Raw genomic sequence first — 14,299 nt, 5'->3', positions numbered from 1 at the left:
AGAAGGGACCATTCCCTGGAGAAGGATGTCATGCTTGGTAGAGTGGAGGGTTGACGAAAGAGGGAGAGGCCTTCAATGAGATGGATTGACACGGTGGCTGCGATATTGGGCTCAAGTATAGCAGGGATTGGGCTGGCGTGGGATTGGGCAGTGTTTCTTTCTGCTGTGCATGGGGCCACTATGAGTCAGAAACGACTTGATAGCACTTAACAACAACAACAACAACAGACCAACCTTACAAGAGATGCTAAAGGGAGGCCTTTAGGCAGAGAACCAAGAACAGCAAACAACAACTGACCGTTAACACACATGACGACATAATCTAGAAACCAACCGAGTTATGGAAATATCCAAAGTAAATAAGCCTACAAGATTGTAAACAGGGAAACAGAGCCATCAGTTGGCAAATGAGGACAACTACAAACCAAAAGCTCTGATAGCATTGTGCCCAAGGCACTTGACTGCTAACCAGAAGGCTGGTGGTTCAAACCCACCAGGCACTGCTCAGAAGGAAGGCTGGGCAATCTATTTCTGTAGTGATACTGCCTTGGAAACCCAAGGAGGGGTCGCTGTGAGTCAGGTCTGACTCGATGGCACATAACAAGAACAGCCAAAAAGAGGGAAGAAACTGTGTAGTTACCGAACTTCTAAATGGTAGGGAAGTCAAGAGAGTTGCAAGATACAATGGACTATTCTTAACTTGGGAAGAAAAGTATAAATCACAGGGTAATCTCAAAGAAAAATGATAAACTTTCACATCAAAATAAAAAAAAAAAAAAAAAGAGAAACAGCACAAATATTTAGCAAATACGAAAACAACAGCAATGAAGGAAGTGATAACGTAATTCATAAACAAAATGAGCTCAGCACAGAAAATTATAGGGAACAAAGAAATCAGCAACACCATGAAAAAGCACATAGTAAAATGACAGCAACAAATTCAAACTTACACTGAATGTCAGTGGATTAAATACGCCACTCGAGATGGAGAGTTGCAGACTGGATAAGAGAATATAACGCATCAATATGCTGTCTACAAGAGGCACACCTTAGAGACAAAGACAAAAATAGACTAAAAATCAAAAGCTGTAACAAGATATATCAAGCAAATGGCAAACAAAACAAAACAAAATGCAGGAGTGGCAATATTAATTTCAGACCAAATTGACTTTAAGACAAAAACCACCATAAGAGACAAGGAAGGACATTATATAATGATTAAAGGATCAACTGAACAAGAGGACATAACCATAATAAATATCTGTGTACCTAGTGAAAGAGCTCCAAAATACATGCACTAGACTCTAAGAGAACTGAAAAGACAAATAGATAATTCCACAGTCATAGTAGGAGACTTTAATATACTACTTTCAATAAGAGAAATAACGGAAGAATTTCAACAAACACACAGAAGAACTACATAATACAAGCTACCAACTTGACCTTATAGACATCTATAGAGCACTTCACCCAACAACAGCACAATATACAATCTTTTCCAGTGCACATATGACATTCTCCAGGATAACCATATGTTAGGCCACAAAGCAAGCCTCAGTAAATTAAAAACACTGAAATACTGCAAACCATCTTCTCAGATCACAATGCTATAAAATTAGAAATCAAGAATAGGAAGATGAACAGAAAAAGAGCAAACACATGGAAACTAAATAACACCCTCCTTGAAAACAACTGGGTAATAAAAAAATGAAATTAAAAATTTCCTTGAATCAGACGAGAATGAAAACATAACATACCAAACTCTTTGGGACACAGCAAAAGCAGTGATCAGAGGCCAATTGATTCCAATAAATGTATACATCAAAAAGAAGAAAGAGCCAAAATCAACACCTTCACCAAACATCTTCAACGATTAGAAAAAGAGCAGCAAAAAAAAAAAAAAAAAAAAACCTCCAGTCACCAAAAGAAAACAAATAATAAAGATTTGAGCAGAAATAAATCAAACATAAAATAGAAAGACAATAGAAAAAATCAACAAGACTAGAAGTTGGTTATTTGAAAAGATTAAAAAATTGACAAACCACTGGCAAATTTAACAAAGGAAAAGAGGAAGGGAATACAGATAACATGAATAGGAAATGAATTGGGTGACACCACAACAAAACCAACAGAAAAGGATAATATCAGGATAGTATGAGGAACTATACTCCAACAAATTAAAAAATCTAGAAGAAATGGATAGGATTTTAGAAACAAATTACTTACTTAAACTAACAGAAGCTGAGGTGGAATATTTAAACAGACCCATAACAAAAGAAGAAATTGAACTTGGGATAAAAAAATTACCAACCAAATAAAAAAGCCGTGGCCCAGACGGTTTCACTGGCGAATTCTACCGAACGTTCAGAGAACTGACACCAGTCCTACTCAAACTATTCCACAACATAGAAAAGGATGGAATCCTCCCAAATTCATTTTCTGAAGCAAGTATAACATGATACAAAAACCAGGTAAAGACATCACTCAAAAGGAAAACTACAGACCAATATCCCTCATGAATACAGATGCAAAAATCTTCAACAAAATCCTAGCCAATAGACTGCAACAACATATCAAACAAATAATACATTATGACCAAGTGGGGTTCAGACCAGTTATTCAAGGATGGTTCAACATTAGAAAGACAATCAACCTCATCCACCACATAAATAAAACAAAGGAAAAGAACTATATGATCATATCAATTGATGCAGAAAAGGCATTTGATCAAATCCAACACCCATTCCTGATCAAAACTCTCAGCAAAAATAGGAAGAGAAATTCTTCTACATAATAAAGAGCATCTATGAAAAACCAACAACCAACATTATTCTCGATGGAGTGAAACTGAAACCATTCCCCTTGTGAACAAGAACCAGACAAGGGTGCTCTCTATCACTACTTCTATTCAACACTATATTGGAAGTCCTAGCCAGGGCAATAAGTCAACAAAGGGAAATCAAAGGCATTCATATTGGTAAGGAAGAAGTCAAACTATCCCTACTTGCTGATGATATGATCCTATACATAGAAAACCCAAGAGACTCAGCAAAAAAAACTACTGGAATTAATTGAGAGATTTAGCATAGTGGCGGGATACAAGATCATCATATAAAAATCAGCTGTATTCCTCTACGCCAGCAAAAAGATTGCTGAAAAGCAAATCAGTAAATCAATACAATTTACAATAAAGACCATTTACAACAGCTATCAAAAAAATAAATAAATAAAATAGTTGGGAATAAATCTCACTAGGGACACAAAAGACCTGTGCAAAGAAAACTACAAATCACTACTCCAAGAAACCATAAGAGATCTACATAATTGGAAGAAAATACTATGCTTGTGGATAGGAAGACTCAACATTGTAAAAAATGTCAATACTACCCAAAGCAGTCTACACATTCAATGCAATCCCAATCCAGATCCTATTAGCATTCTTTAAGGATATGGAAAAACCAATCACTAATTTTATATGGAAAGGAAAGAGACCTTGAATAAGGAAAGCACTACTGAAGAAGAACAAAGTAGGAGGTCTCATACTCCCGGATCACAAAACATACTATACAACCACAGTCGTCAAAATAGCCTGGTACTGGTACAATAACAGACACATAGACCAGTGGAACAGAATTGAGAACTCAGAAGTAGATCCATTGACCTATGGTCAGCTGATTTTTGATAAAGGGCTGAAATCCACTAAATGGGCAAGAGGAGGACTTTTTAACAAATGGTGCTGACAAAACTGGATATCCATTTGTAGAAAAATGAAACAAGATCCATACTCACACCATACACAAAAACTAACCCCAGATGGATCAAAGACTTAAATGTGAAACCTAAAACTATAGAGTTCCTCAAGGAAAAACTAAGGTCAAATTTAGGGGCCCTATTTTATGTCATAAATAGGCTGTCAAGCATAACCAAAAATGCACAACCAGCCGAAGATAAACTAGATGAATGGCACTTCCTCAAAATTAAATTTTTATGTGCTTCAAAAGACTTTTCCAAAAGAGTCAAAAGAGAACCTTGAGATTGGGAAAAAATATTCAGCAACGACAAACCTGACAAGTGACTTATCTCTAAAATTTATAGAAAACTCCAACACCTCAAGAACAAAAAGATTAACAATCCAATTTAAAAATTGGCAGAAGACATGAATAGATACTTCACCGAAGAGGATATTCAGGTGGCCAGCAAATACATGAAGAAATGCTCATGATCATTAGCCATCAGAGAGATGCAAATCAAAACAACTATGAGATACCATCTCACCCCAGCACTAATGCCAAAGTTCAATAAGACAGAAAATAACAAATGCTGGTGAGGATGTGGAGAGATTGGGACTTTCATACACTGCTGGTGGGAGTGTCAAATGATACAACCACTGTGGAAAGCAGTATCGTGATTCCTTAAAAAGCTGGAATTAGAAATACCATTTGGCCCAGCAATCCCATTACTAGGTATATATCCTAAAGAAGTGAGAGCCATAACAAGAACAGATATATGCACACCCATGTTCATCGCAGCATGGTTTACAACAGCAAAAAGATGGAAACAACCTAGGTGTCCATCAACTGAAGAATGGATAACCAAACTATGGTATATACACACACAATGGAATACTGTGCAACACTAAAAAATAATGTAGAATCTGCAAAAACACTTTATAACATGGTTGAACTTGGAGGATATTATGCCGAGTGAAATAAGTCAATCACAGGACAAATAAAATAGTAGTTCATTATTGTAAAATGTCAAGGAAAGGTTTATATATGGAAACTTTCTTTGTTGGTTGCCAGGGGTGGGAGGGGAGGGGAGGGAACACTGAAAAAAAAAATGCATTGACCCATGTCAGTTTAGTTTTGTGTATTTCACTGTACATAAATTATATTTCAATAAAATGTATTTTTTAAAAAAGCGAGAACTTAGAATTTGTCTTTTTGTGATTATTTCATCCAACATAATGTCCTCCAGGTTGATCTACTGTAAAATGTTTCACAAATTCATTTTTCTTTATCACTGAGTCGTTTTCTGTTGTATATATATACCACATTTTGCTTATCCATTCATCCATTGATAGGTACTTAGGTTGTTTCCTGTGAGTTACTGTTTGAAAAGTTTTTATCCAGAGTGTGAAAAATGAATTGTTGTTGTTGTTGTTATGTGCCATTGAGTCGGACTCCACTCATAACGACCCCTCCTTGGGTTTCCAAGGCAGTATCACTATGGAAGTAGATTGCCCAACAATGAAGAGAGGACACTTTTAAAATTTAATATAAATCATCATTGTAGGCAACTGTTCTACCATTGGGCCACATATTCAGAAGTCGACTAGATATACCCAAATCCATTTGAGTATGTTGAAAGGACAGATGAGAAAGTTCTGAATAACACCTAAATGCTTTGATAAGTGGATCCTTGCAATGTTTATCTCTTTGAAATAGACTGTATGGAGTGTTCTGACATTGGAAACATGGCTAATTATGTAACTTTTTAACAGTGAGTTTAATAAACTCCATTTCTTTGGTGACAGAGTTATCAAAATAAAGTTCCTCAGAAATTGATCCAGGTATAATCATTTTGCAGAAAACTGCAACTCAGATTTTAAATTCAGTGGTTTTAAATCTAAATTTTAAATTTATATTCAGTGGTTTCAGTAGTTCTGGGATGAGACCATCTCTAGGGTATTGGTTCTAAAGGGGAAGTGTTGGGGGATAATGGGGGCAGAGTGGCTACATCAGAATTATATGGGGAAATTTTTGAAACCATCCCTCCTACCTCTTACAACCATCCCCGAGAGTACTATTTTCCAAAATTGCTTGGTCATAAGAATCATTTGGTAGAACAGTTACTTGCAGATTCCAGGACCCCACTCCAGACTTGGTGAATGTCTCTAGGGGTGGGGTTATTTTGAAATGTAAATGTTTGAAATGAATTTTCACAGCTATTCCTGGGGAGACTCCCTGTCTGTCCAATTTGGGAAAGTAGTCTTGGGTAGTTCTTTTGGAGGAAGACTACTGGCCTATGACCTGGATCTTTTGAATTTCAAGTGATGGGGGTTTGGAAATTGACTTTTTAAAAATCAACATTTCAAACTGATTTTTATGTATACATTTATTGTCTTAGTTTCTTAGTGCTGCTATGACAAAAATACCACAAGTGGGTGGTTTTAACAAACAGAAATTTATTTTCACAGTTTAGAAGGATAGCAGTTCAGGGTGCTGGCTATAGGGGAAGGCTCTGTTGGCTCTGGGGCAAGGTCCTTATCTGTTTCACCTCAGTTCCTTGGTTATCTTCATGTGGCCTGGCATTTATCGCAGTCTATCTCTACTTGCTTCTCTCTGCCTAATCTGCTCTTTTAATATCCCAAAGTTGATTGGTTTAAGGCATGACTTACACTGATCTGGTCTCATTAGCATAACAAAGCAAGTTCTATTCCCAAATGGGATTACACCCACGTGTATAAAGGTTTAGGATTTACAACACATTTTTGAAGGACACAGTTCAATCTGGAACATTCCACCCTCTTACACCTCAAAATTCATGTGCTTCTCATGTGAAAAGGACTCTGGTGACACAGTGCCTAAGGCATTTGACTGATAACCAGAGGTTGGTGGTTCAAACATACCAGCCACTCCACAGAAGGAAGAATGGGCAATCTACTTCTGTAAAGATTTACTGCCTCAGAAACTCAATGGGGGTCTCTATGAGTTGGAATTGATTCAGTGGCAGTGGGTTTGGTTTGTTGTTTTTACTTTCATGTGAAAAACACATTCACCCCATCACATCATCCCAAAAGTTTTATGCCATTTCAGCATTGACTCTGAGTCCAAAGGCGCATCTACTGAATCATCTAAATCAACTATGGGTTAGACTTTGTGTGTGTTCCATCTTAAGGAAAAATTCTTTTCCATTTGTGAACCTGTGAAACTAAATACAAGTTACACATTTCCAAAGTACAATGGTAAAAAATAGCATAGACATTTCTGTTATAAATGAGAGAAACTGGAGGAAGAGCGGGTTCATAAGACCAAATTATATTTTATCCCATTTCAGAACTGACTCTAAGTCCATAACAAATTATGGATAACATTGCAAGGAATGGGAATTCCAGAACACTTAATTGTGCTCATGAGGAACCTGTACATAGACCAAAAAGTAGTTGTTCGAGCAGAACGAGGGGATATTACATGGTTTAAAATCAGGAAGGAAGTACATCAGTGTTGTATAATTTCACCATATTTACTCAATTTGTATGCTGAGCACATAATCCAAGAAGCTGGACTATGTGAAGAAGAACGTGCTATCAGGATTGGAGGAAGACTCATTAACAACCTGCAATATGCAGATGACACACTGTGATTGCTGAAAGTAAAGAAGACTTGAAGCACTTACTGATGGAGATCAAAGACTACAGTCTTCAGTATGGATTATGCCTCAACATAAAGAAGACAGAAATCCTCAAAACTGGACCAATAAGCAACATCATAAATGGACAAAAGATTAAAGTTGTCAAAGATTTCAGTTTGCTTGGATATACAATCAACACCCATGGAAGCAGCAGTTAAGAAATCAGATGTCATATTGCACTGGGCGAATGTGCTACAAAAGACCTCTTTCAAGTGTTAAGAAGCAATGATGTCACCTTGAAGACTCAAGTGTGCCTTATCCAAGGGACAGTATTTTTAATCACCTCAGCTCTGGTGGTGCAATGCCTAAGGCATTTGACGGCTAACTAGGAAGTTGGTGGTTCAAACCCACCAGCCACTCCACAGAAGGAAGGCTGAGCCATCTACTTCTGTAAAGGTTTATTTCGGAAACCCAATGGGTTTTGGAATCAACTCGATGGCAGTGGGTTTTTTTTTTTTTTTTTCCATATGCATGTGAAAGCTGGACAACGAATAAGGACCCAAGAAGAGTTGATGGCTTTGACTTGTGGTGTTGGCAAAGAATACTGCAAATACCAGGGACTGCCAGAAGAATGTACAAATCTCTTCTGGAAGAAATACAGCCAGAATGCTCCTCAGAAGCCAGAATGGCCAGACTTCATCTCATCTACTTTGGTCATATTGTCAGAAGGGGCCAGTCCCTTGAGAAGATTATAATGCTTGGTAAAGTGGAGAGTCAGAGAAAAAGGGAAGACTCTCAACGAGGTGGATTGATAGTGGCTGCAATGATAGCAACGATTGTGGAGATGACATAGGATCAGGCCATGTTTCACTGTTGTGGATAGGGCTGCTGTGAGTCACAGTCAACTCAACAGTACCTAACAAGGGAGAATTTTAATAATGTCCAAGTTAGCTGGCTTTTGTTGATATATTCCTTGCATATTTCTCCATGTGTTCTTTTTTGCATAAAGTACAGACACCACTGCTGCCATACTGTAGATTAGTGAATCCCTTTGCCTACTACAGTTGTTGTTAGGTGCCACTGAGTTGTCTGCGACTCATAGCAGCCTTATGCACAGCAGAACGAAACACTGCCTGGTCTTGTGACAGCCTCATGATCTCTGCTATACCTGAGCCCATCATTGCAGCCACTGTGTCTGTCCATCCCATTGAGGGCCTTCCCCTTCTTCATTGACCCTCCACTTTACAAGCATGATATCCTTCTCCAGAGAATGTTCCCTTCTGACATGACCAAAGTAGGTGAGATGAAGTCTGGTCATTCTCGTTTCCAAGGAGCCTTCTGGCTGCACTTCTTCCAGGATAGATTTGTTCTTTTAGCAGTTCATGGGACTTTCAGTATTCTTCGCCAACACCATAACTCAAAAGCATCAATTCTTCTTCAGTCTTCTTCATTCATCGTCCAGCTCTCACATGCATAAGAAGCGATTGAAAAATACCATGGTTTGAATTAGGCACAGCTTACTCTTCAAGGAGACATCTTTGCTCTTCAGCACTTGAAAGGTCTTTTGCAGCAGATTTGCCCAGTGCAAAACATCGTCATCTGATGTCTTGACTGCTGCTTCCATCAGTGTTGATTATATAACTAAGCAATATGAAGTCCTTGACAACTTCTTTTCTCTATTGACTGTGAAGCTGTTTATTGGACCAGTTGTAAGGATTTTTGTTTTCTTTATATTGAGGTATAATCGATACTGCAGTCTGTAGTCTTTAACCTTATCAGTAAGTGCTTCAAGTCATCCTCATTTTCAGCAAGCAAAGTTGTGTTCTCTGCATATCACACATTGTTAATGGGTCTTCCTCCAATCCCGATGCTGTGTTCTTCTTCATATAATCCAGTTTCCTGGGTTATTTGCTCAGCATACAAATTGAATAAGTATGCTGAAAGGAAACAACCTTGATGCATTCCCTTCTTGATTTTAAACCATGCCGTATCCCCTTGTTCTGTTCAAACGACAGCCTCCTGATCTATGTTCAGTTTCCTCATAAGTACAATCAAGTGTTCTGGAATTCCCATTCTTCTCAATGTTATCCATAATTTGTTATGATCCACACAATTGAATGTTTTTGCATAGTCAGTAAAACACAAGTAAACATCTTTCTGGTATTCTTTGCTTTCCAGTTAAGACCCATCTGACATCAGCAATGATATCCTTCATTCCACATCCTCTTCTGAATCCAGCTTGCATTTCTGGTAGCTCTCTGTCAATATACTGCTGCAATCATTTTTGAATTGTCTTCAGTAAGATTTTACTTCATGTGATATTAATGATATTGTTTGATAATTTCCACATTTTGTAAGATCATCTCTCCTTGGAATGGGTACAAATATGGATCTCTTTCATCAGTTGGCCAGGTAGCTGTCTTCCAAATCTTTTGGCATAGCTGAGTGAGTGCCTCCAGTGGGGCATCCATTTGTTGAAACATCTCAATGGGTGTTCTGTCAATTCCTGGAGACTTGTTCTTTGCTACTTCCTTTAGTGCACCTTCTACTTCTTCCTTCAGTACCATTGGTTCTTGATCATATGCCACATCCTGAAATGGATGAACATCGACCAGTTCTTTTTGGTACAGTGATTCTGTATTACTTCCATTTTCTTTTGATGCTTCCTGCATCATTAAATATTTTGCCCATAGAATCTTTCAACAGATCATCATATAGTTGTCTAGCTCAAACCAGTCCATTTCAGCTCACTAATGCAACTCAAGGCTTATTTTTTTTCCTCAGTTCTTTCAGCTTGAGAAATGCTGAGCGTGTTCTTCCCTTTTGGTTTTCAGACTCCAGGTCTTTGCACATTTCATTATAGTAATTGGCTTTGTCTACCCGAGCTGCTCTCTGAAATCTTCTGTTCAGCTCTTTTACCTTTCCATTTCTTCCATTTGCTTTAGCTACTCTCTGCTGAAAGTCACGTTTCAGAGTCTTTTCTGACATCCGTCTTGGTCTTTTCGCCCTTTCTCGTATTTTTAATGACCAGTTGCTTTCCCTGTGGATATGTTCTTGATGTCATCCCACAGTTCCTTTGGTGTTCAGTCATGAGTGTTCAGTGCATCAAATCTATTCTTTAAATAGTCTCTACATTCAGGAGGGATATTATCAAGGTCATATTTTGGCTCTCGTGACTTGTTTTGTCATCAACTTCAACTTGAACTTTCAGATGAACAGTTGATGGTCTGGTCTACAATCAGCTCTTGACCTTGTTTCAGCTGAAGATACTGAACTTCTCCATTGCTTCTTGCCACAGATGTAGTCAGTCTGATGCCTGTGTATTCCATCTGGTGAAGTCCACGTGCATAGTCATCGTTTATGTTGTTGAAAAACGGTATTTGCAATGAATAAGTCGTTGGTCTTGCAAAATTCTATCATGTGATCTCCAGTGTTATTTCTATCACCAAGGTCATATTTTCCAACTACCAGTAACTCTTCTTTGTTTTCAACTTTTGCATTCCAGTCACCAGTGATAATGAACACATCTTGATTGCATGCTTGGTCAATTCCAGACTGCAGAAGTTGTAGAAATCTTCAATTTCCTCATCTTTGGCTTTGGTGGCTGGTGCATGGATTTGAACAATGGTGGTATTAACTGGTCTTCCTTGTGGGCATATGGATATTATTCTATCACTTACAGTGTTGTACTTCAGGACAGATCTCAAAACACTCTTTGTGACACTGAATGCATTCCCAACATAGTAGTCCGGCTCACACCAGTCCATTTCAGCTCACTAATGCCTAGGATATCGATCTTTATGTGTTCCATTTCATTTCTGACAACTTCCAGTTTTCCTAGATTCTTACTTCGTACATTCCATGTTCTAATTATTAATGGATGTTTGCATCTGTTTCTACTCATTTTGAGTGATGCCGTATCAGCCAATGGATGTCCTGATAGCTTTACTCTATCCATATTGTTAAGGTCGTCTGTACTCTGAGGAGTCAGCTCTTGCCAGTCAAACTGTGACTGCCTTCCGACCTGATAGGCTCATCTTCTGGCACTATATTGGACAATGTTTCAGGGCTGTTCATAAAGTTTTCCCAGTAATATATCAGACAGTGTTTCACTGCTGTTCATAAGGTTTCCACTGGCCTATTCTTTGAGAAGTGGATGGCCTTTTCCTTCTTCCAAGTCTGTCTTAGCCTGGAAGTTCTGCTGAAACCTGTCCACCATGGGTAACCCTGCTGGCATTTTGCAACACCAGTGGCATAGCCTCCAGCCTCACAGCAATATGTAAGCTACCACAGGATGATGAACTTAAAAGTTTGCCTCCCTTGGTTGTTCTTAACCCTTCTGTGCCCACCTACCTCAGGCAATGACCTTAAAATAGAGCCGCCCCTAAGTGAAACTAGCCCGTGAGCCCCATGCCCGCCTACCTCAGGCCTCAGGCTTAATAAACAGCCTTCCCCAAGCAAAAAGGAGCCCCCAAGCCCCGAGCCCATCTACCTCAGGCCCCGCCTTAATATAGAGCCATACCCAATCGAAAAACAGCCTCCAAGCCCCAGGCCTGCCTACATCAGGTCCTGGCCTAAATAAGAGAACCCTATGAGTCGGGGCTGACTCGGCACATAACAACAAGAAGCAAAAATCAGCCCCCAACCACCAGCCCACCTACCTCAGGCCTTGGCCTTAATTTAGAGCCACACCCAAGCAAAAAGCAGCCTACAAGCCCTGGGCCAGCCTGCTTCAGGCCCCGGCCTTTGAATACAGAGCCACACGCAAGTGAATAGCAGCCTCCCAGCCCCAACCCCACCTACCTTGGGTCCAGACTTAATATAGAGCCACAGGCACACCTAAGCGAAAAGCAGATGCCAAGCCCTGGGTCAGCCTACCTCAGGCCTGAGCCTTAAATACAGAGCCACACCCCAGTGAAAAGCAGCCTCCTATAAAGAAATGAAAAAGGGAAGAGGCTGATGTAATTGGAATCAAGGTAGTTTCCTTTAAGCTTTTTAACTGAGATTAGGCAGCCAGTGCAGTGAAAGGTGAAGCTCTTACCTGGTATTTTCACTTTTGTCCAGTGTTTTAGTAAATATTTGAAACCAACTGTCTCCCAAATAAGCTATTGCAAAAAGCTGTGAATTCTGTCCTTATAGCATAACTTTTTGCTCCATTAATAATATTCCCAGGGATTTACTTAGGTTTTGAAGCCTTTTATAAAATGCCAAGCTCCTTTTACCTGTGGAAATCTCAGTACTTTTTAAGCAAGATCAGGGGTCATGGTGTCCTGTGTGTTCCAGGCTAGAAAGACCTGAAATGTTCTCCTGAATGGGACAGGCATGGGAGCCAAGGAGGGGAGGGGAGGGGAAGAAGGGGAAAGGAAGGAACGTGGCCTCAGAGCCTTCATATCTTTTCCTTCAAACCTCCTTTTCTTCAGATGACCTGAACATTGGTGGAATTATTGGAGGGGTTCTGGTTGTCCTCGCAGTACTGGCCCTGATAACAGTGGGTATTTGCTGTGCATACAGACGTGGTTACTTCATCAACAACAAACAGGATGGAGAAAGGTAGCCTGTCTTACAAGGAAAAGTCAGAATTGTTGGGGTTAATGTGACAACCAGTAATCATTGAACTGCTTTTCTTCTATTTCACAGCTATAAGAACCCAGGGAAGCCTGATGGTGTTAACTATATCAGGACAGATGATGAGGTAAGGAGGAAGGGAAAAGAGCAGAGACATGGTTTAGCTGACCTAGAGATCTAGGTGTACCTAGCAGGGAAATTGACATTACTGTTTCAAAACCAAGGAGATCCCATATGAAAAAGATCTCCAATTACATTGCAGTCTCTGTACTCTTTATCCCTTTCTAGTAGTATGTGCACATTTGAATGGTGCTTCTTGTTTGCAAACGCTAGATGTTACTTTTTAAGAACGGTGGTTACTTGATTTGTTTTTCTGTAGGTCTTTTCAGGGAAATGGTGAAGCCACTGTTAGAGTTGACCATGAGCTTTCCTTTCCTATTGTTCCACTAGTCCCCTGGATTGGCAGAGGAAGGCCACATTGTAACTTTGTATTGCTTTTCAGGGTGACTTCCGACACAAGTCATCATTTGTGATCTAAAATCTGGTGGTATGGTCAAGAGAGCACATGCAAATACCTCTACTAGAAACTCCTATTAAGAACAACCTATGAGCAAAGTGCACTTGGAAAGAGCTAGACACTCATGCAAAAGCTTTTTTTTTTTTTTGCCAAAGTTGACCGCTACTCCTTTCTTAATTTTTAACAAGCCACATGAATAAAAGAATTTTCCTCAAGATGGGCATAGTAATCACAAGGAAAAGAACTAAATTAGTCCACAGAATGATTCCCAGTCTGTTGCTGGTCTGATTCTCATGTGAGTATTAGCGTGACTGAAGATATTTCTCACATAAACTTTTCCTGTGCTTGTGCACTGAGGACTTATGAAGCCAATTTTTTTGCCACTAGTTGTTCATCACTTAGTATGAATGCTATGTGAGGGGATGACAAAGTTGCTTCATGGACCAGCAGTGTGAAACCTGAGAGCCTGGGCCCCAGGAGGAAATTTTACCTGCAGAGCTTGTCAGATGAACCCAGAGAAGTTTATATACAACTGACTGGTTTTAAAGCATCACACAATTGGTTAATATTTTTGTTGATCAGTGTTGTAGTGTCCATCTTGGAATATATTTTGGGGTCAGCATTTTGTAAAAACAACCAAAATCAAGAGGGAAACTGCTCACTGGAAAAAAGATCTTTTTTTATCTGCAGGAATCCTGCTTGCCCTTGGAGGGTTTCAGAATTTTAGGAAAACCACCTTAGGCTAAATTTGAAATGGTACTAAAATAATGTTTTGCTTTTCTATACACCTCATTTATTTTATAAAATTTTACATCTAAATTTTTGCTAAAGATGTATTTTGATTATTGAAAAGAAAATTTCTAT

General features: G+C 39.1%; 1 protein-coding gene across 1 annotated transcript in view; it reads left to right on the top strand.

Annotated features, from left to right (window-relative positions):
- Nucleotides 1–13,456, top strand: part of JAM3 (junctional adhesion molecule 3) — a 70,491-nt gene extending 57,035 nt beyond the window's left edge. Inside the window, exons 7-9 of the mRNA XM_007948736.1 lie at nucleotides 12,774–12,903; nucleotides 12,991–13,045; nucleotides 13,421–13,456. Coding sequence (XP_007946927.1) covers nucleotides 12,774–12,903; nucleotides 12,991–13,045; nucleotides 13,421–13,456 — 221 coding nt within the window. The remainder of the gene's footprint in view (nucleotides 1–12,773; nucleotides 12,904–12,990; nucleotides 13,046–13,420) is intronic.
- Nucleotides 13,457–14,299: the final 843 nt, after the last annotated feature.

Source organism: Orycteropus afer, unplaced genomic scaffold (genome assembly GCF_000298275.1).
Source record: "Orycteropus afer afer isolate SDZICR_OR568_19922 unplaced genomic scaffold, OryAfe1.0 scaffold00221, whole genome shotgun sequence".
Lineage (NCBI taxonomy): Eukaryota > Metazoa > Chordata > Mammalia > Tubulidentata > Orycteropodidae > Orycteropus > Orycteropus afer.
This window is presented reverse-complemented; position numbering and strand designations above follow the sequence as displayed.